Consider the following 27,282-nt stretch of genomic DNA (forward strand, 5'->3'; position numbering starts at 1 on the left):
TGCTGTTCTGTGCTGTTATGTTCTGTGCTGTTCTGTTCTGTGCTGTTCTGTGCTGTTCTGTTCTGTGCTGTTCTGTTCTGTTCTGTTCTGCTCTGTGCTGTTCTGTTCTGTGCTGTGCTGTTCTATGCTGTTCTCTGCTGTTCTGTGCTGTTCTGTTCTGTTCTGTTCTGTGCTGTTCTATGCTGTTCTGTGCTGTTCTGTGCTGTTCTGTTCTGTGCTGTTCTGTTCTGTGCTGTTCTGTGCTGTTCTGTGCTGTTCTGTTCTGTGCTGTTCTGTTCTGTGCTGTTCTGTGCTGTTCTGTGCGGTGCTGTTCTGTGCTGCGCTGTTCTGTGCTGTGCTGTTCTGCTCTGTGCTGTGCTGTGCTGTTCTGTTCTGTGCTGTGCTGTTCTATGCTGTTCTGTGCTGTTCTGTGCTGTTCTGTTCTGTGCTGTTCTGTGCTGTTCTGTGCTGTTCTGTGCTGTTCTGTTCTGTGCTGTTCTGTTCTGTTCTGTGCTGTGCTGTTCTGTGCTGTTCTGTGCTGTTCTGTGCTGTTCTGTTCTGTGCTGTTCTGTTCTGTGTTGTGCTGTTCTGTTCTGTGCTGTTCTGTGCTGTTCTGTTCTGTTCTGTGCTGTTCTGTTCTGTGCTGTTCTGTGCTGTTCTGTGCTGTTCTGTGCTGTTCTGTGCTGTGCTGTTCTGCTCTGTGCTGTGCTGTTCTGTTCTGTGCTGTGCTGTGCTGTTCCATGCTGTTCTGTGCTGTTCTGTGCTGTTCTGTTCTGTTCTGTTCTGTGCTGTTCTGTTCTGTGCTGTGCTGTTCTATGCTGTTCTGTGCTGTTCTGTTCTGTGCTGTTCTGTTCTGTTCTGTTCTGTGCTGTGCTGTTCTGTGCTGTTCTGTTCTGTTCTGTTCTGTGCTGTTCTGTTCTGTTCTGTTCTGTTTTGTGCTGTTCTGTGGTTAGGGCATCAAAGGGCAGGCATTATATAATAGCATCAAAGCATTCCTGTTACCATGGAGCCACCAAAAGTTTTGTATTTGGAAGTCGCCCATTATGTAGAAATAATGGGGATATTATGATTAATTGACAGAGGAAGAAAATCTATTATTCTAATGTATTCCTTCCTCCCTCGATCCATTTGTATCCTTCGTTTGCCAGAAATACAGGGCTCGTGAATTACATCGTATTATGCCATATGTTAAAAGATGGAGACTGCAGGGTAAAATTTTGATGATTTACGAAAGGTATACTACTTGAATAGAACAATATATAATAGGTCCAGGGCCACCCTAATGGATTAACAAGCGTTAAAGCAAGCTAGAAGCAGTATAAGTAGCACATACCGTTGGTGATCTTATGCTACAATATCTCAATGTTAATAACAGTCCCCGGTACAGAAAGTGATCAAGATTAAGCATCAAATAAACAATTGTGTTCATTTCAATTTGTAAATCCAACAGTTATGCAGCGATTGCTCGGTTTTCAGGTGTGTTTGTTTGTAGTCGTGCTTGTGTTCTTTTTTAAAAATCAATCAGCTCACTGAGTGATACAAGTACTAACAAATACACCAACGATAAATTGGATAGGGTTGTAGTGGATAGTGGCAGGCAGAGTGAGAGTTATATTCGGACAAGGTGTTCCTGGTGATGCCCCACTTAGAATGAGTCCTTGAGTTTGACCCTTACTTACTTCACTAACTTTTCACTCTTGATAAAGTAGACATGCATACAGATAATCACTACTATTTCACTCTTTAAGTATATCAGCTGTTGACCATGTTTCGGTTAATATAAGATAATAGTAATAACAATATATGCCATTTAACAGACGCTTTTATCCAAAGCAACTGACGGTCATGCATGCATACATTTAACGTATGGGTTGTCCCGGGAAACGACCCTAATATCTTGGCGTTACAAGCCTCATGCTCTACCAACTGAACAACTTAACATCTTTCTTTGTCCTCATCTCATCCTACTGATAAATCTTGTAATGTCATGAAACCTACTACTTAAGTGTGTGTACTGTATGTATACACTGGCGTCCATTCTAACACCACGGTGTCTTAACGTATTGGGCCGAGGTCCATATAGGATCATGCAGCATGTGGTTCTACAAGGCAGACCAGCCAGCTGGCATCTCATCGAATGCTTTCAAATGTTATTGGGCTATGTTTTATACAGCAATCTCAAAACCAGTTGTTGTGATCTCACTGCAATGCATAAAACCACCCCAATAGCCTTATATAGTAGAGGTCAACAGATATACATTGGTAGGGTTGAATTTCAGGGTTGCTATGACTCTGATTTGGTCTCCATGCAGCCTAGGAAAAAGTGTCTAAACCACAAAGGGCAATAACTTCCCATCAAACAAATCCTAGAGTTGTCTCTTGATGAATCACAATATCAGTGGACCTCTATGTATATTGCCAGAGTGACGTGCTTTACGAGATCATTCAGATAAAATACACACTCACCATCTTGGAGCTCTATGCAAAGAAACAATAGATGTGACTCAACAGCAAACTATAACTCTGTCTCTGATTATCACACATGATCAATATCCCTCTCATACATAGGAAGTAGAGAAACTTAGAGCTTGATTTGTGAAATGAGGTGTAAGAGGAGTCTTTCTTGTCAAAACAAGATGGATATAGATTGGAAAAAAAAATATCAACAGCAGATTGACCAAGGGAACAGGACATGTAAAAGAGAAATGTAAATCCATGCTAAATATTAAAAAAAGTTTTTCTATACTGTTGCATGCAGTGTATATATACGTTTACCTTCAATACATTGTTTTTGTCAACAAAAATAAGTCATTTCTATAGAACTCATGACTAGATTTGCTAAGCTATTGTCCCCGACTCGACAAGCTTGGGTTAAAAAAAGTAAACGTACAGCTCAAAAGGAATATAAGAGCGCGACAACAACAAAAACATTTTGAAAACATGCTTTCTGAGCATTGTTTCAAGTGATCAATATAGCTTTAGCTAATCAAATTCATCTTGATTATAAAAAATAATAATTGTGAGATCAAATGTGCCATGATAATTCAATTTACCTAGATCATCTTTGGTTGGCCAGGAGAATGTTTCAAAAAAAAAAAAAAAAAAAAACAGTATTATTGTATGGCTCCAGTAGATGCACAGAAACGTTCACCCTAAACTACTCATAATAGAAGAAATATATATCGTTCGAGTTTCATGAAGCTTCTAGACTTTTGAAACAAAAATACCAAAATGATATCAAATCTAAAAATCTTAATGCAGTTATTAGTTGAGACAACATCAAGTATACCATGTTAGTTTACAATGTAAGTCATCAAACCCTTCTGAAGAAACCATTATTATACTCTGTCATATCTACCTGAGCAGTTTTTCATGTAGTTCATGTTCTCCAGCGGGTGCCCTGGGATGCGGCACTGGAACCTGTGCTGCCAAAACTCAGGGAACCACGGGTTCCTGGTGTTGGTGTGGAGGCGGAGCTTCAGGAAGTAATCATCAAAAGACGTCACCTCCTCCGACTGCAGCTTCACAGTGATCCCGCCCACAGCCTCCTGTTCATAGCCCTCAACCACTTCATCTCTGTCTGCCCAGCCATCACTGTGGAGAGAGACACAGTAGCTTTGTAGTAACATCACTGTTAGGACTACTCTTTACCACCCTTAAATGGATGGTCCTTTAGAGCGTTTCAATGGCATCCTAAAAAATACGTTTGGAACTGTTTTACATAAATCTGTCAGGGACTGAGACAAAAGGTTTTTGTTTGCCTACATCGAAGAGACAGACGTCGTAGAGTCTGAGGGATGTGGCAAGACAGCATCTTCAAGCGTCACAACAAAAGCTGAAGCTATGGTGTGACAAAACCGCAAGAGAAAGAGAACTGAAGTCTGGGTGTTACTACTCTTACCTTCTGGGACAAGTAAAGTGCTTGCCAAGTGGCAAGGGCCTCAAAAGTGGTCAGCAAGACAGGACCAATATAAACTATGAGATTCTCTGTCTAGGAAAACTGTGTCCCAAACAAAGAATATTGCAGAGAGTATCAGAAGTAAAGTTAATTAATATAGTCTCTGTGTTGCGTGCACTCATGTCATAGTTTAGGGAGGAGAGATGAGCGTGCGCTCCAGGACACAAAAACATCACAGTAACATCATCACAGCTTCTTGCTCAAAGACTTCCACCACCTTACTATGCCCAGCCATCACTATAGGGGCCAGGACAGCTGAATCAGTATCATACAGATGCAGGATCTTAATTTGAGCCAGTTGCTACAGCAAATAATCCTGCAGCAACAGGAAATGTGAATTATTATGTGGATTATAACTAATGGACATTGTTGTAGGGTATGATAGATTTTTGTTAGGGAAAATCAAGTCTGAAATTTCAAAGTGGAAATTACAAACTTTAGGAGCCTTTTAAAAACTCAAGTTTTCATTTCCTAAATTCTTAGCAAGCAAAGAGTGATCAAATTAAGAACTCACATCTGTTTATACTTCGAATGACACTCCTTTCAGTCTTGGCAGGGGAATATGCTAATGATACAAAAATGAAACAATTGAATGAATGTCCTCCTCCCTTCTCCAGCATGGCAACATCACCAGCATATAGCCATCTGTTTCACAGCACTACACACACACTATGTGCCAAGAACTTGCTGCTCTGACGTCAGCACATAGAAGTCATCACACAAACCATAGCAGGAACAAAACACACTCGACGAGGCCAAATCACTTTGATGTGGGACACAGAATTGTTGTATTGTCTAACCTTTACATAGATGGAAGGAACCCTATATACCCAAATCAAAGACAATGACAAATGTAATGTCAGCATTCAAGGAAAAAGCCCTGGTTCCTTGTCTCCTAGAGGGACCACACACACATGTAGTGTGCAAAAAATGGATACTCTACTCTACTGTACTCTTCTATACTCTACTGTGCTCTACTGTAGTCTACTCTAATTTACTCTACTCTACTCTCCTCTACTGTACTGTGCTCTACTTTAGTCTACTCTACTGTACTTTACTATACTCTACTCTACAGTACTCTACAGTACTGTACTGTACTGTACTCTACAGTACTCTACAGTACTGTACTGCATTGTACGCTACTCTCCTGTACTCTATTGTACTGTACTTTAATCTACTCTACTGTACTGTACTCTTTTGTACTGTACTGTACTCTACTCAACTGTACTGTACTCTACTATACTGTATTGTATTCTACTCTAATGTATTCTACTATACTGTACTGTACTCTACTCTACACTCTGCTCTACTGTATTGTACTCTAATCTACTGCACTCTACTGTACTGTAATCTATTATACTCTAGAGCAGTGGTTCCCAAACTTTTTGTAGTCCCGTAACATTCAAACATTCAACCTCCAGCTGCGTACCCCCTCTAGCACCAGGGGCAGCGCACTCTCAAATGTTGTTTTTTTGCCATCATTGTAAACCTGCCACACACACACTATACGATACATTTATTAAACATAAGAATCAGTGTGAGTTGTTGTCACAACTGGCAAGTGGGAAGTGACAAAGAGCTATTATAGGACAAGGGCACAAATAATAATACTAATCAATCATTTAGCTCTTTATTTAACCATCTTACATATAGAACCTTATTTGTTAATCGAAAACTGTGAATAACTCACCACAGGTTAATGAGAAGGGTGTGACATAACTGCAATGTTGGGTTGTATTGGAGAGTCTCAGTCTTAAATCATTTTCCACACACAGTCTGTGCCTGTATTTAGTTTTCATGCTAGTGAGGGCTGAGAGTCCACTCTCCAATAGGTATGTGGTTGCAAAGGGCATCAGTGTCTTAACAGCGCAATTTGCCAAGGCAGGATACTCTGAGCTCAGCTCAATCCAGAAATATGGCAATTCAATTTTCACAGAACAGCTTGTTGCAATTCCGATGAGGCTCTCCTGTTCAGATATCGGTAAGTGGACTGGAGGCAGGGCATGAAAGGGATAATGAATCCAGTTGTTTGTCTCATCCGTTTCAGGAAAGTACCTGTGTAATTGCGCACCCAACTCACTCAGGAGCTTCACTATATCACATTTGACATTGTCTGTAAGCTTGAGTTCATTTGTACACACAAAAATCATACAATGATGGAAAGACCTGTGTGTTGTCCTTGTTAATGCAGACAGAGAAGAGCTCCAACTTCTTTTTATTTATTTATTTAACTAGGCAAGTCAGTTAAGAAAAAAATTCTTATTTTCAATGACAGCCTAGGAACAGTGGGTTAACTGCCTGTTCAGGGGCAGAATGACAGATTTGTACCTTGTCAGCTCAGGGGTTTGAACTTGAAACCTTCTGGTTATTAGTTCACCACTCTAACCACTAGGCTACCCTGCCCATAGCCTCAATTTTGTCCCACACATTGAATATAGTTGCGGAGAGTCCCTGTAATCCTAGATTCAGATCATTCAGGTGAGAAAAAATATCACCCAGGTAGGCCAGTCGTGTTAGAAATTCGTCATCATGTAAGCTGTCAGACAAGTGAAAATTACGGTCAGTAAAGAAAACTTTAAGCTCGTCTCTCAATTAAACATTTTTTTTGTCAATACTTTGCCCCTTGATAACCAGCTGTATGTTGTAAAAGCGTTACATGGTCGCTGCCAATATCGTTGCATAGTGCAGAAAATACACAAGAGTTTAGGGGCCTTGCTCACTGTCATAGGTTTTGCGCCATCAGTACAGATACCAACATGAGCAGCAGCTACGTTTGGCTACATACGGATTCCGTTAGTGGAATTTCTGCGAGAGAGGAACAGTTAATGTGATTGAATGTTAATTATTTGACTAGGCTACCTGTATTTGACATTGTGTTGTTATTTAAATGTGAATCATATAAATTATTATTTGATGTAGCCCTGCGGCTTTGAGGATACCCCAGTTTGGGAATACCTGCTCCAGAGTACTCTACTCTACTGTACTGTACTGTACACTACTATACTGTACTCTACTGTACTGTGCTCTACTGCACTGTACTCTACTGTACTGTACTGTACTCTACTGCACTCTACTCTACTTTACTCTACCCTACTCTACTGTACTGTACTGTACTGTACTGTACTGTACTGTACTATACTATACTATTCTCTACTGTACTCTACTCGACTGTACTCTACTCTACTGCACTCTAGTGTACTCTATTGTACTGTACTTTACTCCACAGTATTGTCCTGTACATTACTCTACTCTACTGTACTGTACTCTACTCGAATGTGCTCTACTCGACTGTACTGTACTCTACTGTTCTGTGCTGTACTGTACTGTACTCTACTGTACTCTACTCTGCTGTACTCTACTGCACTCTACTACACTGTACTCGACTCTACTTAAATGTACTGTACTCTACTGTACTCTACTCTGCTGTACTGTAGTGTACTGTACTCTACTCTACTGTACACTACTGTACTGTACTGTACTCTACTCTACTGTACTGTACTGTATTGTACTGTACTCTACTCTACTCTACTCTACTGTACTGCACTGCACTGTACTGTACTTTGGATAAAAGCCTCTGCAACAGTAAGTGGCATATCCACTGCATGAATGACAACACGCCTTTCCTCTCATTCTCCACACAGCTTACTGCACTGCTCTGCAAAACAATATTTTTTCAGTTGCAAGTCTCCTTGACCCAGAAAGAAGGGATGGTCATCACCAGCCTCCTCAATCATCTAGATCTGTGTAATTCAAAGTCGGGTCACAATCCCAGGTAACTGCAGTAGGGGTTGCCACTTTTATTTGACTAAATGTATTCAATGCTTTTCATTTTGATAAAAGATTTTAATGCAAGGAATTCAAGGTTATTTGTTAATGTACAAATTTACATTTTAAAGTTGTGTCATTAGATTTGGTGTGGGGTGGGGTCGTGCAGCGTGGTGTAGGGGGGGTCGTGCAGCGTGGTGTAGGGTCGTGCAGCGTGGTGTGGGGTGGGGTCGTGCAGCGTGGTGTGGGGTGGGGTTGTGCAGCGTGGTGTGGGGGGGGGTCTTGCAGCGTGGTGTGGGGTGGGGTCATGCAGCGTGGTGTGGGGTGGGGTTGTGCAGCGTGGTGTGGGGGGGGGTCGTGCAGCGTGGTGTGGGGTCGTGCAGCGTGGTGTGGGGTGGGGTCGTGCAGCGTGGTGTGGGGTGGGGTCGTGCAGCGTGGTGTGGGGGGGGTCGTGCAGCGTGGTGTGGGGGGGGTCGTGCAGCGTGGTGTGGGGTGGGGTCGTGCAGCGTGGTGTGAGGTGGGGTCATGCAGCGTGGTGTGGGGGGGGGTCGTGCAGCGTGGTGTAGGGGGGGTCGTGCAGCGTGGTGTGGGGTGGGGTCGTGCAGCGTGGTGTGAGGTGGGGTCATGCAGCGTGGTGTGGGGTGGGGTCGTGCGTCTAGCTTGTACAATGCCTTGCGGAAGTATTCACCCCCTTAGCGTTTTTCATATTTTGTTGCATTACAACCTGTAATTGAAATGGATTTTTATTTGGATTTCATGTAATGGACATACACAAAATAATCCAAATTGGTGAAGTGAAATTAAATAAAATCACATATTTCAAAGAATTATACAAAAAAAATATGAAGCCCCTAAATAAGATCTGGTAACCAATTACCTTCAGTCACATAATTAATTAAATAAAGTCCACCTGTGTGCAATCTAAGTGTCATATGATCTGTCACATGATCTCAGTATATATACACAGGTTCTGAAAGGCCCCAGAGTCTGCAACACCACTAAACAAGGGGCACCACCAAGCAAGTGGCACCATGAAGACCAAGGAGCTCTCCAAACAGGTAAGGGACAAAGTTGTGGAGAAGTACAGATCAGGGTTGGGTTATAAAAAAATATCCAAAACTTTGAACATCCCATGGAGCACCATTAAATCCCTTATTAAAACATTGAAAGAAAATGGCACCACAACAAACCTGCCAAGAGAGGGCTGCCCACCTAAACTCACGGACCAGGCAAGGAGGGCATTAATCAGAGAGGCAACAAAGAGACCAAAGATAACCCTGAAGGAGCTGCAAAGCTCCACAGCGGAGATTGGAGTATCTGTCCATAGGACCACTTTAAGCCGTACACTCATCAGAGCTGGGCTTTACACAAGAGTGGCCAGAAAAAAGCCATTGCTTAAAGAAAATAATAAGCAAACATGTTTGGTATTCGCCAAAAGGCATGTGTCAGACTCCCCAAACAAATGGAAGAAGGTACTCTGGTCAGATGAGACTAAAATGTAGCTTTTTGGCCATCAAGAAAAACGCTATGTCTGGCACAAACCCAACACCTCTCATCATCGGCAGGGACTGGGAAACTGGGCAGAATTGAAAGGAATGATGGATGGCGCTAAATACAGGGAAATTCTTGAGGGAAACCTGTTTCAGTCTTCCACAGATTTGAGACTGGGACAAAGGTTCACCTTCCAGCAGGACAATGACCCTAAGCACACTGCACTCGAATGGTTTAAGGTGAAACATTTAAATGTCTTGGAATGGCCTAGTCAAAGCCCAGACCTCATTCCAATTGAGAATCTGTGGTATGACTTAAATAATGCTGTACACCAGCAGGAACCCATCCAACTTGAAGGAGCTGGAGCAGTTTTGCCTTGAAGAATGGGCAAAAATCCCAGTGGCTAGATGTGCCAAGTTTATAGAGACATACCCCAAGAGACTTGCAGCTGTAATTGCTGCAAAAGGTGGCTCTACAAAGTATTGACTTTGAGGGGGTGAATAGTTATGCACGCTCAAGTTTTCAGTTTTTTTGTCTTATTTCTTGTTTGTCTCACAACATTTTTTATTTTGCATCTTCAAAGTGGTAGGCATGTTGTGTAAATTAAATGACACAAACCCCCCAAAATCTATTTAAATTCCAGGTTGTAAGGCAACAAATTAGGAAAAATGCCAAGGGGGTGAATACTTCCGCAAGGCACCGTATGGCTCGCTGGGCGAACCCCCCCCCCCCCCAACAAAACCCCACCATTCGCCACTAACTGTCATTTTTATTCAGACATATGGAACAACACAAATAAATAATCATAACATTTAAAACTATATTAATATAAAAATATATACAAACATAAGACTCATAAATATCAAAAAGAAGTAATAAAGACCAATAGAAACAAATTGTAGCATATAAATTCAAATAAAAAAGATAATTTAATTATTACACTATTACCCTATTAATAACAAAAAACACACAAATCAAACTAAATTGCACACATCCGACATCAAAAACACAAATAGAATAACACACTTATAAAGAAGAGAACCTGATTATTACACTACTGCACTTCAAACAAGAAATACACAAACTAAATTGCACAACTAATTGCATTAGTACTGTACAAAATTTGAGGTGCGCTATTTGATAGATTCCCCCGCTCCCCCTACCTCGGGCTTTCAGTCAACCTACCCCAGCCCCCTCCCCGTCTCGTACTTCTGAGTGGGAGACCTTCCCAGGCAATAGCCTGCCTAGCTCACAAACTAGAATCATGGCGCCGACTCCAACAAGGTTAATTGACCCACAGTCCCACACGGTGACATGATATCATTGACGCGACGTACAAATGAGCGATAGAAAACCGGTCGCGCAAATGTCACCATTCGGAATATTTTTCTTTAATTTTTTGGTGCGGCCGCCCATGCCGTCCCCGGCTGCTGCCCATGTCACCTATGCCTAAATCTGCCACTGGGGTCGTGAGTTATTCTTCGGAAAACAAATGAGGTCCCCAGAATACCACTGATCTAGATGGACCCAATCTTCCACACAGCCCAGGATGGATGGATGGTCACCACCAACCACTTACTGCACTGCTCTGCAAAACAATATTTTTTCAGTTGCAAGTCTCCTTGACCCAGAAAGAAACAGCCACACCAATTCCATGTCCTATTCATCCTTCACAGAGACGTCACAAGCTGCATAACTCAACTACAGAGATTTTTTATATCTGATTTATACGACTTACTTTGTTTGTATTTCTGTCTTTTGATGAGGAACTGTCCAAACCGTTTTCCAGGGTTAGCCTGAATGGTCCAACTGTATTGCTATCTTGTGAAAGGAAACGACTACCTGTAAGAACATCTGAGACCAGGCTAATTCAGGGCAGTTTGAGCTGTTAGCTTGAGCTTCACTACTCCTGTCAGGTATTCATGCTAGCTAGCTCCATCCTCAATGGATAGATACAGTCGAACTACAGTGAGGGAATGTCTTCCAGCTGATATGTGCTTTGATGCTCAGTAGTCCTCACCACTGGGCTCTGTGCTGGAGATGCTACCCCACATTACCCCAGTCTCCCACTGAGTCTGTGATCTGACAGGGGGAGAGGGAGCTGTCCCATATTACCCAAGCCTCCCCAGTTTGCCTGTGACCTGACAGGAGAGAGAGAGAGAGAGAGAGAGAGAGAGACGGAGAGAGAGAAAGACAGAGAGAGAGAGGGAGAAAGAGAGATTGAGTGAGTGAGTGAGTGAGTGGGTGAGTGGGTGGGTGAGAGAGGGGGGGTGAAAGAGAGAGAGAGAGAGAGAGAGAGGGTAAGAGAGAGAGAGAGAGAGAGAGAGACGGAGAGACAGAGAGAGAGAGAGAGAGAGGGTGAAAGAAAGAGAGAGAGAGAGAGGGAGAGAGAGAAAGAGACGGAGAGAGAAAGAGACGGAGAGAGAGAGAGAGGGAGAGAGAGAGCGAGTGAGAGAGAGAGAGCGAGTGAGTGAGAGAGAGCGAGGGAGAGAGAGAGAGCGAGTGAGAGAGAGAGAGACGGAGAGAGAGAGAGCGAGGAAGAGAGAGAGAGAGAGGGAGAGACGGGGAGAGCGAGGGAGAGAGAGAGAGACGGCGAGGGAGAGAGAGAGAGACAGAGAGGGAGAGCGAGGGAGAGAGAGAGAGCGAGGGAGAGAGGAAGAGAGAGAGAGACTCACTGTCTAACCATGCATTATTCAGGGGTGTGAGTGTGAATCAAAGCTTCTTTCTTCTTTCAGAAGGAACTCCACTACTGCTAGAATAATAATAATTATTATTGTGTTCCAGTATAAACTCTGAGTAAACCATGGGGGCCTTAGTATGAAATATCAAAGATACAAACAGCAACATATTATTTTGAACAATCCTCAAGAGTCATGATAATAATTTTGTGTTTCCATATGATGAAAATGAGGTCAATCACTCCACAAAATGGAGTAAGGTAAGAACAGCAAATACAGTGCATTCGGAAAGTATTCAGACCCCTTGACTTTTTGCACATTTTGCTACGTTACAGCCTTATTATGAAATGGATTAAATAACTAAAAAATTCTCATCAATCTACACACAATACCCCATAATGACAAATCGAAAACAAGTTTTTAGAATGTTCGCAAAGTAATAAATATATAAAACAGAAATACTTGATTTACATAAGTATTCAGACCCTTTGCTATGAGACTCGAAATTGAGCTGATGTGCATCCTGTTTCCATTGATCCTCCTTCAGATGTCTCTACAACTTGATTGGAGTCCACCTGTGGTAAATGTAATTGATTGTACATGATTTGGAAAGGCACACACGCACAGTTGACAGCACATGTCAGAGCAAAAACCAAGCCATGAGGTTGAAGGAATTGTCTGTAGAGCACTGAGACAAGATTGTGTCGAGGCACAGATCTGGGGAAGAGTCCTAAAAATGTTCTGCAGCATTGAAGGTCCACAGTGGCCTCTGTCATTCTTAAATGGAAGAAGTTTGGAACCACCAAGACTCTTTCTAGAGCAGGCCGCCCTGCCAAACTGAGCAATCAGGGGAGAAGGGCCTTGTTCAGGGAGGCGACCAAGAACCCGATGGTCACTTTGACAGAGCTCCAGAGTTCCTCTGTGTAGATGGAAGAACCTTCCAGAAGGACAAACATCTCTCCAGCACACCACAATCAGGCCTTTATGGTAGAGGGGCCAGACAGAAGCCACTCCTCAGTAAAAGGCACATGAGAGCCTGCTTGCAGTTTGCCAAAAAACACCTAAATGACTCTCAGACCTTAAGAAACAAGATTCTCTGGTCTGATGAAACAAAGGTTGAACTCTTTGGCCTGAATGCCAAGTGTCACGATTGAGGGAAAGATCAACGAAGCAAAGTACAGAGAGATCCTTGATGAAAACCTCCTCCAGAGCGCTCAGGACCTCAGACTGGGACAAAGGTTCACAGTCCAACAGGACAACAACCCTAAGCACACTGCCAAGTTGCTGAATGTCCTTGAGTGGTCCAGCCAGAGCCCGGACTTGAATCCGAGGGAACATCTTTGGAGAGACCTGATAATAGCTGTGCAGTGACGCTCCCCATCCAACCTCAAAGAGTCTGACAGGATCTGCAGAGAAGAATGGAAGAAACTCCACAAATACACGTGTGCAAAGCTTGTTGTGTCATACCCAAGAAGACTCGAGGCTGTAATTGTTGCCAAAGATGCTTCAACAAAGTACTGAGTAAAGGGTCTGAATACTTATGTAAATGTGATATTTCCTTTTTTTTTTTTTTATAAATGTGCAAACATTTCTAAAATATGTTTTTTGCTTTGTCATTATGGGGTATTATGTGTATATTGATGAAGGGGAAAAACGGTTTAATGTATTTTAGAATAAGGCTGTAAAAAAGTAAAGGAGTCTGAATACTTTCCCAATGCACTGTATGTAATTCTGGGGCCTAATGTATCAAGCGTCCCCCCCGTCCCCCAAAATGTATCCTAGATCAACACTCCTACTTTGAAACACTTGATACATAAGTCCCCAGGTTGATATTCCATTTAACCCATTCCTGAGACTAATAACGATTATGTACAATGATCAATGTTCTGTGGGGACCAACAGTTTACCTGCCGATGAGAAGGAACTCCCCTGCCACTCCAAGTCGTCTCATAGCCATGAGGAGCCCACGGACCGTCATGCCCTCACAGAAGCAGACGACCACCCGGGCCTTGGGCAGACGTTCTCTCAGCTTCCTCAGCAGCCTGTCAAAGTGCTTCTCCCCTGCATTGCTGTAGATCTTGTCTGAATGGGCGATACACAGCCCCTCCTGAGAGGCCAGATCCTTAAAGGCTTCCATACCACTCTCTCCATAGTTACCTGGGGAAATAATCAGCATTAACAAGCAAAACACAATTATATCATGGTTTTAAAGTTGAACACATTTTAAAATACAATATTATTTAAAAGGTTGACTCAAAATTCTACATTCCGAAGAAGTTTAAGACACTTTGTATTATAACTTTACCTGTAATTTTTGCCAACAAGCCAAACACAACAGCACTGCAACCCATATCTAGTGGCTGGCTGCATTTCAACCTTTCAGTCTGCTTGTTATCACTCTATTTCAGAGACGGAAGTGCCATGTCACTGTATCTCACTGTATTTAATAATAATAATAATAAAGAATACTAATCATTCTGCTCATCGGTCTGACAAATAACGAAGGTGCACCAGAACAGAAATGTAATTGAGCTTTAATCAGTTCATCACCAAGTCTCCCTCACTGCAGACAGATCAGAGGTCTGTTTCCTGCATCCCAAATGGCACCCTATTCCCTTTAAAGTGCACTACTTTTGACCAGGGCACACATAGAGGTAGTGCACTACTTTTGACCAGGGCCCATAGGGATAGTGCACTGCTTTTGACCAGGGCCCATAGGGCTCTGGTCAAAAGTAGTGCACTGTGTAGGGAATATTCTGCAATAGGATGCACACTGTGACTATGAGGAACATTCATATGCACATCAGGCAGGCAGTTATGACCCTGATGTCATTCAGACATCTCATCACCTGGAACTGGAATCTTAATTACTGTATAATAATCTACAGACCAGCAAAGATTTGTCCAACTAACCCAAGATAGACAACAGCATGTCATTTCCAATGGGAGTAAATGAATCCCAGTTGGAAGAACAAGCAAGGAGTTTGGCAGAGCCAAGCACGAGCTAGTGAGATCCTGTTGGTGCATTTGAGCATTTATTTGCACATTTCCATTAGGGAACACCTACTCTGTGAAGTGCAGCGTGTGCAAAACTCAATTCACCCTTGAACTCCTTCTAAACAACGTAACTTTTTGAAACTTTGGCAAAGGCTAAAGTCTACAAAACGCAGTCCACTCTGTGTGTTACATATTCTAGTTTTGGAAACAGAAAACTGTTGGGAGATCAAATGTTTAATTGATGAGAAAATTAGCAGAACATCGGACAAAATCCATCTCGCACCATCTTCTCCCACTGCTAGTCACTGGGCTTCCTCTCACTACTATATTTGGTAGTGAGAGGAAACGCCAACCGGATGCTTCACGTTTATACGTCTGGTGAAATATCTACCGTCAGCCAGCCAGGAGCTGCCAGAGTCGTCAGCCAGCCAGGAGCTGCCAGAGTCGTCAGCCAGCCAGGAGCTGCCAGAGCCGTCAACCAGCCAGGAGCTGCCAGAGCCGTCACCCAGCCAGGAGCTGCCAGAGCCGTCACCCAGCCAGGAGCTGCCAGAGCCGTCAACCAGCCAGGAGCTGCCAGAGCCGTCACCCAGCCAGGTGCTGCCAGAGCCGTCACCCAGCCAGGAGCTGCCAGAGCCGTCAACCAGTCTGAGCTACCTCTCAGTCCTGAGCTACCTCTCAGTCTGTGTTTGTTCGCCACACGGTACTGGGTTTGTTCGCCACACGGTACTGTTTCGGTTTTGTTCACGTTTATTGTTTTGTATTTGTGTTCATGTTGAGTTTTTCATGTTAAAAACCATGGACACTTACCACGCCGCATCTTGGTCTGATCCTTGCTACACCTCTTCAGAGGAAGAGGAGGAAAACATTTACAGATAGTGAATATGGAGTACTGGGGTGTGGTTGTGAATAGTGAGTAGTGGGTTGTTGTAGTGAATTTTGAATAGCGGGTTGTGGTAGTGAATAGTAGGTTGTGAATAGTGAGTAGTGGGTTGTGGTAGTGAATAGTGAACAGCGGGTTGTGGTAGTGAGTAGTGAGCAGTGGGTTGTGATTGTGGATAGTGAGTAGTGAGTGGTGGGTTGTGGTTGTGAATAGAGAGTAGTGGGTTGTGGTAGTGAATAATGAATAGCAGGTTGTGGAAGTGAATAGTGAGTAGTGGGGGGTTGTAGTGAATAGTGAGTAGTGGGTTGTGGTAGTGAATAATGAATGGTGAGTAGTGGGTTGTGGTGGTGAATAGTGAGTAGTGGGTTGTGATAGTGAATAGTGCATAGTGGGATGTGGTAGTGAAAAGTGACATGTGGGTTGTGGTAGTGAATAGTGTGTAGTGGGTTGTGGTAGTGAATAGTGAATAGTGAGCAGTGGGACGTGGTAGCAAATAGTGAATGGTGAGTAGTGGGTTGTGGTTGTGGTAGTGAATAGGGAACAGTGGGTTGTAGTAGTGAATAGTGGGTAGTAGTTTGCAGTAGTGAATAGTGAGTAGTGGGTTGTGATTGTGGATAGTAAGTAGTGAGTAGTGGGTTGTGGTAGCGAATAGTGAATAGTGAGTAGTGGATTGTGGTTGTGAATAATGCATAGCAGGTTGTGGAAGTGAATAGTGAGTAGTGGGGTGTTGTAGTGAGTAGCGAGTAGTGGGTTGTGGTGGTGAATAATAAATGGTGAGTAGTGGGTTGTGGTGGTGAATAGTGAGTAGTAGGTTAGCATCTCCCACCTGTAGCACACGCTCCAGCAGGTATATCTCTCTAGTCACCCCCAAAACCAATTCTTTCTTTGGCCGCCTCTCTTTCCAGTTCTCTGCTGCCAATGACTGGAACGAACTACAAAAATCTCTGAAACTGGAAACACTTATCTCCCTCACTAGCTTTAAGTACCAACTGTCAGAGCAGCTCACAGATTACTGCACCTGTACAAAGCCCACCTATAATTTAGCCCAAACAACTACCTCTTTCCCAACTGTATTTAATTAATGTATTTATTTTGCTCCTTTGCACCCCATTATTTTTATTTCTACTTTGCACATTCTTCCATTGCAAAACTACCATTCCAGTGTTTTACTTGCTATATTGTATTTACCTTGCCACCATGGCCTTTTTTGCCTTTACCTCCCTTCTCACCTCATTTGCTCACATTGTATATAGACTTGTTTATACTGTATTATTGACTGTATGTTTGTTTTACTCCATCTGTAACTCTGTGTCGTTGTATCTGTCGAACTGCTTTGCTTTATCTTGGCCAGGTCGCAATTGTAAATGAGAACTTGTTCTCAACATTTCCTTACCTGGTTAAATAAAGGTAAAATAAAAAATAAATAAATAAGGTTGTGATAGTAAATAGGGAGTTGTGGGTTGTGGTTGTGAATAGTGCATAGTGGGATGTGGTAGTGAAAAGTGACCTGTGGGTTGTGGTAGTGAATAGTGTGCAGTGGGTTGTGGTAGTGAATAGTGAGCAGTGGGATGTGGTATTGAATAGTGAGCAGGGAGTTGTGGTAGTGAAAAGTGAGTTTTGGGTAGTGAAACGTGAGTAGTGAATAGTGGGTAGTGAATAGTGGGTTGTGGTAGTGAATAGTGAGCAGTGGATTGTGGTAGTGAATAGTGAGTGAGAGGCGGGTTGCGGTAGTGGATAGCGGGTAGTGAGTATTGAGTAGTGGGTTGTGGTAGTGAGTAGTGGGTTGTGGTAGTGAATAGTGAGTAGTGGGTTGCGATTGTGAATAGTAAATAGTGAGTAGTGGGTAGTGAAAAGTAAGTAGTGGGTATTGAATAGGGAATAGTGAGTAGTGAATATTGAGTAGTAGGTTGTGGTAGTAAAATAGTGAGTACTGGGTTGTGCTAGTGAATAGTGAGCAGTGGGTTGTTGTATTGAATAGTGAGTAGTGGGTTGTGGTAGTGAATAGTGAATTGTGGGTTATGGTTGTGAATAATGCGTATTTGGTTAAGGTAGTGAATAGTGAGTAGTGGGTTGTGGTAGTGAATAATGTGCAATGGGTTGTGGTAGTGAATAGTGAGTAGTGGGATGTAGTAGTGAATGTGAGTAGTGGGTTGTGGTAGTGAATAATGAATAGTGGGTTGTGGTAGTGAAAAGTGAGTAGTGGGTTGTGGTAGTGAAAAGTGAGTTTTGGGTAGTGACATGCGAGTAGTCAATAGTGGCTAGTGAATAGTGGGTTGTTGTAGTGAATAGTGAGCAGTGGATTGTGGTAGTGAATAGTCAATAGTGAGTAGTGGGTTGTTTTAGCGAATAGTGAATAGTGAGTAGTGGGTTGTGGTTATGATTAGTGAGTAGTGTGTTGTGGTAGTGAATAATGAAAAGCAGGTTGTGGTAGAGAATAGTGAGCAGTTTGTTGTTGTAGTGAATAGTGACTAGTAGGTTGTGATAGTGAATAGGGAGGGAGTAGTGGGTTGTGGTTGTGAATAGTGCGTAGTGGGTTGTGGTAGTGAATAGTGAGTAGTGAGTAATGGGTTGTGGTAGCAAAATGTGAATAGTGACCAGTTGGTTGTTGTAGTGAATAGGGAGTAGTGGGTTGTGGTTGTGAATAGCGCGTAGTGGTTTGTGGTGGTGAATAGTGAGTAGTAGTTTGTGGTAGTGAATATGGAGTAGTGGGTTGTGGTTGTGAATAGTGCATAGGTGGTTGTGGTGGTGAATAGTGAGTAGTGAGTTGTGGTTGTGAACAGTGAGCAGTGGGTTGTGGTAGTGAATAGTGGGTTGTCGTTGTGAATAGTGAGTAGTCGGTTGTGGTAGTGAATTATGAGCAGTGAGTTGTGGTAATGAATAGTGAGTTGTGGGTGGTGAAAAGTTAGTAGTGGGTTGTGAATAGTGAGTAGTGGGTAGTGAATAATGAGTAGTGGATTGTGGTCGTGAAAATTGAGTAGCGGGTTGCGTCAGTGAATAGTGAATAGCAACTGTAAATCAACTGTATCAACTGTAAATCAACTGTACATTTCAGTGTTCCTCAAGGTTCCGTTTTAGGACCACTATTGTTTTCACTATATATTTTACCTCTTGGGGATGTCATTTGAAAACATAATGTTAACTTTCACTGCTATGAAGATGACACACAGCTGTACATTTCAATGAAACATGGTGAAGCCCCAAAATTGCCCTTGCTAGAAGCCTGTGTTTCAGACATAAGGAAGGGGATGGCTGCAAACGTTCTACTTTTAAACTCGGACAAACCAGAGATGCTTGTTCTAGGTCCCAAGAAACAAAGAGATCTTCTGTTGAATCTGACAATTAATCTTGGTGGTAGTACAATCGTCTCAAATAAAACTGTGAAGGACCTCGGCATTACTCTGGACCCTGATCTCACTTTTGACGAACATAACAAGACTGTTTCAAGGACAGCTTTTTTCCATCTAAGTAACATTGCAAAAATCAGAAACTTTCAGTCCAAAAATGATGCAGAAAAATTAATCCATGCTTTTGTTACTTTTAGGTTAGACTACTGCAATGCTCTACTTTCCGGCTACCCGGATAAAGCACTAAATAAACTTCAGTTAGTGCTAAATACAGCTGTTAGAATCCTGACTAGAACCCAAAAATGTGATCATATTACTCCAGTGCTAGCCTCCCTACACTGGCTTCCTGATAAGGCAAGGGCTGATTTCAAGGTTTTACTGCTAACCTACAAAGCATTACATGGGCTTGCTCCTACCTATCTTTCCGATTTGGTCCTGCCGTACATACCTACACGTACGCTACGGTCACAAGACGCAGGCCTCCTAATTGTCCCTAGAATTTCTAAGCAAACAGCTGGAGGCAGGGCTTTCTCATATAGAGCTCCATTTTTATGGAATGGTCTGCCTACCCATGTGAGAGACGTTGACTCGGTCTCAACCTTTAAGTCTTTACTGAAGACTCATCTCTTCAGTGGGTCATATGATTGCGTGTAGTCTGGCCCAGGAGTGTGAAGGTGAACGGAAAGGCTCTGGAGCAACGAACCGCCCTTGCTGTCTTTGCCTGGCCGGTTCCCCTCTCTCCACTGGGATTCTCTGCCTCTAACACTATTACAGGGGCTGAGTCACTGGCTTACTGGTGCTCTTCCATGCCGTCCCTAGGAGGGGTGCATAACTTGAGTGGGTTGAGTCACTGACGTGATCTTACTGTCTGGGTTGGCGCCCCCCCTTGGGTTGTGCCGTGGCGGAGATCTTTGTGGGCTATACTCTGCCTTGTCTCAGGATGGTAAGTTGGTGGTTGAAGATATCCCTCTAGTGGTGTGGGGGCTGTGCTTTGGCAAAGTGGGTGGGGTTATATCCTTCCTGTTTGGGCCTGTCCGGGGATATCATCGGATGGGGCCCCAGTGTCTCCTGACCCCTCCTGTCTCAGCCTCCAGTATTTATGCTGCAGTAGTTTATGTGTCGGGGGCTAGGGTCAGTTTGTTATATCTGGAGTACTTCTCCTGTCTTATCCGGTGTCCTGTGTGAATTTAAGTATGCTCTCTCTAATTCTCTCTTTCTTTCTTTTTTCTCTCTCTTGGAGGACCTGAGCCCTAGGACCATGCCTCAGGACTACCTGGCATGATGACTCCTTGCTGTGCCCAGTCCACCTGGCCGTGCTGCTGCTCCAGTTTCAACTGTTCTGCCTGTGGCTATAGAACCCTGACCTGTTCACCGGACGTGCTACCTGTCCCAGACCTGCTGTTTTCAACTCTCTAGAGACAGCAGGAGCGGTAGAGATACTCTTAATGATCGGCAATGGAAAGCCAACTGACATTTACTCCTGAGGTGCTGACTTGCTGCACCCTCGACAACTACTCTGATTATTATTATTTGACCATGCTGGTCATTTATGAACATTTGAACATCTTGGCCATGTTCTGTTATAATCTCCACCCGGCACAGCCAGAAGAGGACTGGCCACACCGCATAGCCTGGTTCTTCTCTAGGTTTCTTCCTAGGTTTTGGCCTTTCTAGGGAATTTTTCCTAACCACCGTGCTTCTACACCTGCATTGCTTGCTGTTTGGGGTTTTAGGCTTGGTTTCTGTACAGCACTTTGAGATATCAGCTGATGTAAGAAGGGCTATATAAATACATTTGATTTGATTTGAATAGCTGGTAGTGAATAGTGAGTAGTGGGTTGTGGTAGTGAATTGTGAGTAGTGGGTTGTGGTAGCAAATAGAGAATAGTGAATAGTGGGTTGCGGTAGTGAATAGTGAGTAGTAGGTTGTGTTAGTGAATAGTGAGCAGTGGGTTGTGGTAATGAATAGTGAGTAGTGGGTAGTAAAAAGTGAGCAGTGGGTAGTGAATAGTGAATAGTGGGTAGTGAATAGTGAGTAGTGGGTTGTGGTGGTGAATAGTGAGCAGCGGATTGTGGTAGTGAAAATGTAGTAGCGGGTAGTGAATAGTGAGTAGTGAGTTGTGGTAGCAAATAGTGAGTAGTGAGTTGTGGTAGTGATTACTGACTAGTAGGCTGTGGTAGTGAATAGTGAGCAGTGGGTTGTGGTAATGAGTAGTGAGTAGTGGGTAGTGAGTAGTGGGTAGTTAATAGTGAGTAGTGGGTAGTGAATAGTGAGTAGGGGGTTGTGGTAGTGAATAGTGAGCAGTGGGCTGTTGTAGTGAATAGTATGTAGTGGGTTGTGGCAGTGAATAGTGAGCATTGGGTTGTGGCAGTGAATAGTGAGTAGTGGGTTGAGTTAGTGAATAGTGAGCAGTGGGTTGTGGTAGTGAATAGTGAGTAGTTGGTTGTGGTAGCAAGTAGTGAGTAGTGGGTTGTGGTTTTGAATAATTAATAGTGGGTTGTGGTTGTGAATAGTGAACAGTTGGTTGCGTTATCGAATAGTGAGTAGTGGGTTGTGGCGGTGAATAGTGAGTAGTGGGTTATGGTGGTGAATAGTGAGTAGTGGGTTGTGGCGGTGAATAGTGAGTAGTGGGTTATGGTGGTGAATAGTGAGTAGTGGGTTGTGGTAATGAATAGTGAGTAGTGGGTTGTGGTGGTGAATAGTGAGTAGTAGGTTGTGGTGGTGAATAGTGAGTAATAGGTTGTAATAGTGAATAGGGAGTAGTGGGTTGTGGTTGTGAATAGTGCGTAGTGGGTGGAGGTAGTGAAAAATGAGCAGTGGGTTGTGGCAGCGAACAGTGAGTAGTGAGTAGTGGGTTGTGGTAGCAAATAGTGAATAGTGAGTAGTGGGTTGTGAATAGTGAGCAGTGGGTTGTGGTGGTGAATAGTGAGTAGTAGGTTGTGGCAGGGTATAGTGAGCAGTGGGTTGTTGTAGTGAATAGTAAGTAGTGGGTTGTAGTGGTGAATAGGGAGTTATAGGTTGTAATAGTGAATAGGGAGTAGTGGGTTGTGGTAGTGAATATTGAGTATTGGGTTCTGGTAGTGAATTTTTTGTAGTGGATTGTGGTAGTGAATTGTGAGCAGTGGGTTGCTGTAGTCAATAGCACACATGAATTTCTAAACAGAAATTGTTAAACCAACAAAACAAGATGATATCTTTGTGAATGTACATCAACACAAATATTTATATGGAATGCCGTCATGTTCAAGCTTCTAAGGTAGTATTGTTTATTGAATTTTTTTGTAGTCATGATTGCTATTTGAACTACTTCAAGTACGGAAAATAATAACAATCTGTTGCTTTCAGCATTGCTGGATCCATTCAAATGGAACATAAGGAAAACCAATGTGTCCATATGTATACCCATCTGATAGTGGGTTGATATAGCTTTGATATTTGATATAGCTTGTGTAAAAATGCTAATTAATAGTTGAGTTCATGGACATGGACTGATATGACTGACCATTGACACTGACTGACAGTACAGAACCTCATAGAGGTTGTCATAATCATGTGCCAAACTCAAACTACACACCGGCTATTCGTTCCTACTAAACCTACAGTTGAATCCAAACATTTTGCTACCTTTACTGCTCTGAGACTTCTCTCCACACCCAATTAAGCCCCTCAAACACTGCTGGCTAGGCCAGGGTTGAGGAACCTTGAAGGGCTAGGATTGTTGCCCACTCAAATCTGTAGCAACCACAGAATTTGACCATGAGAAAGTGGCTTCTCTTTAATGGTTTGTACCTGTCAAGGATTCCTTGTGAATTGTAGGCCAGAGGGCTGAGGAAGGCCTGAATGAACAAGCACAGGCTATTAACTTTGGTGGATTATGTTGAACCCCTCTCCTTTTTTGACCTATGATTATGAATTATGAATAACCGGAGGTTGGTGGCACCTTAATTGGGGAGAACAGGCTCGTGGTAATGACTGGAGAGGATTCAGTGGAATGGTATCAAATACATCAAAGATGTGGTTTCCAGGTGTTTGATGCCGTTCCATTTGCTCCGCGATTGTTATGAGCCGTTTTCCCCTCAAGCATCTTCCTGTGTTATGACTGATCATAATCAATTGGATAGAATGTGAATATTCACAGTTCAATCCCCAACACAACTTTATCAAAATTGTGTTTGAATAGGCATTGATGGCCAGTAGGCAACATGCAGGCCAATTACTTCTTGGATTAGAAACTTAACATGGAAAGTGAAGTGTCTTACCCTCTGTATGGACTGCTGACACATAGGTCCAGTTATAGCGTTTGACAATGTCCAAGATGGCTCTGGCTTGGAGAGTGTCAGAGGGCACAACCCTAAGGAAATACTTGAAGAGCGTTTTGTCACTCAGATCTATGCTGGTCGCAGAATACGCTATCTGAGGAATGTTAAACAGCTGCAGGAGGTTTTGGACCTGGATAGCCACTGAGCTGGATCCAGGTCCAATGACACCTGCTATGGGTTTCTTGGTAGTGGGCGGTTGGCTTGCAGGCGTCCCATCAATGCACCACTGTCTGGATGTACCATCTTTGTTGTCGTCATCCCGGATCGAGATGAGAGAGTCTCTAATGAACTCAATACTCTGCTCCAGAGCCACCGAGGAGTGCCAGCAGGAGTCCCTGATCTCGCACCCCAGAGTGATGTTGGGTAGAAGGTTTGGGTCTGAGTTGATTCTGTCCAAGGTGTGGAACATCGCTTCTACTCGTTGGATTCCGTACTGTTCCCGAACCTCCCCACATTTCCTCTCCGCTACCTGCTCTGTTGATGGTTGGTGGTGGACCGAGAACAGTGCACCGATTATAATGTCCCCGTCCATTCTGGCCACCGAGCGGGACCCAGCAGCTTTAGAAACCACCGACCTCTCAAATATGTTACTGGGGGAGACGAACGCATCATACACTAGAATAAGGAAATACAAAAACCTAATAGCATTCAGGTAAATCATATTCCACATGGTGTCAACAGTCTTGGGGATATAATCATGTCCGCTTGGCCATTGGGGAGAGCTGAGGATCCAAGTTTAATTGAAGATCCATCATCTCCTTACCATCCCTCTTTCACTGATGTCTTTCCTGCTGATGAGAGACGTGTTAATTTAAGTTTGATACAAGTGATACAAGTTTTGCAACAAGTTTTTCAACAAGTGATGATAAACAGCTGTGTTGCCAATCTATCTTTGGCAACTCTTTTAATAGGCTACACAACTTCGCAATTAAGCAAAGGCAAATATAGTTACAGGCAGAAAGAAGCCAATCTGACATTCAATCTTGAATAATTCAAGTACTAATAGTCTACAGTAATGTAAAACCATTTGATACATTACTGTCATTTAGCAGACGCTCTTATCCAGAGCTGCGGACAGTCAGAAACGACGTTGAACGCCTTTCATAATCTATAGCCTACAGTAAAAACCGTCTACAGGAGGCTGATTAAAAGTTGATTTGTGCAATGGTTGGTTTGCGCGGCTGGTTTCAGTCCCTTGGATAGCGCTAAATTCTGACTTGACCGTTGGGCTCACAATAATTTGCCCACCCACGATGAGATTGTGTTTAGGTACATAAAATGGTGCTTTAAATTGTGCTTAAATGTTCCATTGAAATGACCAATTAATCAGATCTCATATAATTTACCATTATATTATTTATATATCGACATTGTCAACATCTAATTAACATTCCAATTGATAATCACCTACAAACGGTTTAGGTAAAATAGTGTATTTAATAGTGTTTCACTTTTTTTCCAGAACATTTGTAAATGAAATGCCGTAGGCTAGTAATCAAATAACTAAAGCAATGCTTACCATCATTGCTATTCACATGAGGAGCCATCTCCTCCATTCATGTTATATTGCACCTTTTTGCATTCGCTACAGCCTAAAATACCTTAGATATCATAACGTTAGAGCGTGTACATACCTGCACCCGCTGCCTCGGGAACATTGCGTATCTCCTTGTCTCCTGAACCTCTCAGTTTGGAGCCCAAGTTTAATAAGCCTCTGCAGCGCAAATACAGTATTTCTCTTTTTTCCCCCAACCTCTAGCTCTCTATCTTTCTGAAAGGGAGCATGGGTGCCCCCCTCGATTCCTCTTGATCACTGCATGCATCTTTAAAACCGGGTCACATGGAATGCATTGTATGGCCTGGATAAAAGACAGTACGAAGAGAGAGATAGAAACGTATGGAGTGGAGTTAATTGTCTCTATCCGGAATATCGCCCAGTACATTGCAATGACACGCCTATCATTTAAAAAGTATATGCATGGGTGTAATGTAGGCTCAATAAAATAGTTTATTGCATGTACAAGTTCGCTTTATTTATTTTTCAGAATAAAAGGTATACACATACCTACAATAAGAAGAATCAGGCCTACAATAAGAAGATAAGTATTGTAAGTATGAAATTAGTCTATAGCCTTGTAACCAAGTAGGCTAAACCAGTGATACTAGCAGATATGTAACATATCGACACTAGCCTACATATTTGTTGCATTTGACTGAATTATCTTAATGCATTTTTTTGTGCAATGTGACTGCAACAAGTCGAAAGGGACAAGCAAGCGAGCAAGAGCCACCTTTTTTTACTCTATAGAGAAATAGAGAGCAATGATGCGACCTAGTGGCCGTGGCCTGACGGTTCCGGTTTAATGTTGGTGTGACCATAGAGATCCTATTAAGTTACTTAATAAATTAAATAGTATTCTAATTCCTAATTCTATGGTTATGACGCCACCTCATTTCTGGCCTGCATGAAAACATGCTGCACAGCAGCGGCAAAGGAGCAGACTGTACAAGAAGACTGTAAGGTCCATTCTTGACTGGTTTTGAACAACCGGACTAGTCTATTATTTTGTCTGCAGGAACAGAGCCAACGCTTGGTGAGAAATAAAAAAGTAAACGTTCAAAGTGTGTTAGCAAGATGTCTGTGCCATCCTAGCCAGACAACAATCATAATGTATATTGAAGAAGGCAACTGTAACACTGACAACCACAGATACTGGTGTAGCTTTCTCTTACATTATTGCAAGCTCATCATGTAAAAAAAATGTTGCAGTATGGGATTTCTACATTACAGAACCATTGTTGACATGTAGTAAGTAGCTCGATAATCAATCAGTAACCAGTTGTCAATAGGTGAAGACAATTAGCTACTCACAACCAGTGGTGGAGTACTTACAGTGCATTGCGAAAGTATTCAGCCCCCTTGAACTTTGCGACCTTTTGCCACATTTCAGGCTTCAAACATAAAGATATAAAACTGTATTTTTTTGTGAAGAATCAACAACAAGTGGGACACAATCATGAAGTGGAACGACATTTATTGGATATTTCAACCTTTTTTAACAAATCAAAAACTGAAAAATTGGGCGTGCAAAATTATTCAGCCCCCTTAAGTTAATACTTTGTAGCGCCACCTTTTGCTGCGATTACAGCTGTAAGTCGCTTGGGGTATGTCTCTATCAGTTTTGCACATCGAGAGACTGACATTTTTGCCCATTCCTCCTTGCAAAACAGCTCGAGCTCAGTGAGGTTGGATGGCGAGCATTTGTGAACAGCAGTTTTCAGGTCTTTCCACAGATTCTCGATTGAATTCAGGTCTGGACTTTGACTTGGCCATTCTAACACCTGGATATGTTTATTTTTGAACCATTCCATTGTAGATTTTGCTTTATGTTTTGGATCATTGTCTTGTTGGAAGACAAATCTCCGTCCCAGTCTCAGGTCTTTTGCAGACTCCATCAGGTTTTCTTCCAGAATGGTCCTGTATTTGGCTCCATCCATCTTCCCATCAATTTGAACCATCTTCCCTGTCCCTGCTGAAGAAAAGCAGGCCCAAACCATGATGCTGCCACCACCATGTTTGACAGTGGGGATGGTGTGTTCAGGGTGATGAGCTGTGTTGCTTTTACGCCAAACATAACGTCTTGCATTGTTGCCAAAAAGTTCAATTTTGGTTTCATCTGACCAGAGCACCTTCTTCCACATGTTTGGTGTGTCTCCCAGGTGGCTTGTGGCAAACTTTAAACGACACTTTTTATGGATATCTTTAAGAAATGGCTTTCTTCTTGCCACTCTTCCATAAAGGCCAGATTTGTGCAATATACGACTGATTGTTGTCCTATGGACAGAGTCTCCCACCTCAGCTGTAGATCT

The 27,282-nt window shown here is 42.8% G+C and overlaps 1 protein-coding gene across 1 annotated transcript in view; it reads right to left on the bottom strand.

Moving 5' to 3' along the window:
* LOC139383340 (metabotropic glutamate receptor 1-like) overlaps positions 1 to 25,080 on the bottom strand; it is a 34,342-nt gene extending 9,262 nt beyond the window's left edge. The window contains exons 1-4 of the mRNA XM_071127844.1: positions 25,047 to 25,080; positions 23,353 to 24,200; positions 13,779 to 14,028; positions 3,338 to 3,573 (exon numbers count right to left, since the gene is read on the bottom strand). Coding sequence (XP_070983945.1) covers positions 3,338 to 3,573; positions 13,779 to 14,028; positions 23,353 to 24,082 — 1,216 coding nt within the window. The 5' untranslated portion in view covers positions 24,083 to 24,200; positions 25,047 to 25,080. The remainder of the gene's footprint in view (positions 1 to 3,337; positions 3,574 to 13,778; positions 14,029 to 23,352; positions 24,201 to 25,046) is intronic.
* Between the last annotated feature and the right edge of the window lie 2,202 nt (positions 25,081 to 27,282).

The sequence above is a fragment of the Oncorhynchus clarkii genome, chromosome 25, assembly GCF_045791955.1.
Source record: "Oncorhynchus clarkii lewisi isolate Uvic-CL-2024 chromosome 25, UVic_Ocla_1.0, whole genome shotgun sequence".
Taxonomy (NCBI): Eukaryota; Metazoa; Chordata; class Actinopteri; order Salmoniformes; family Salmonidae; genus Oncorhynchus; species Oncorhynchus clarkii.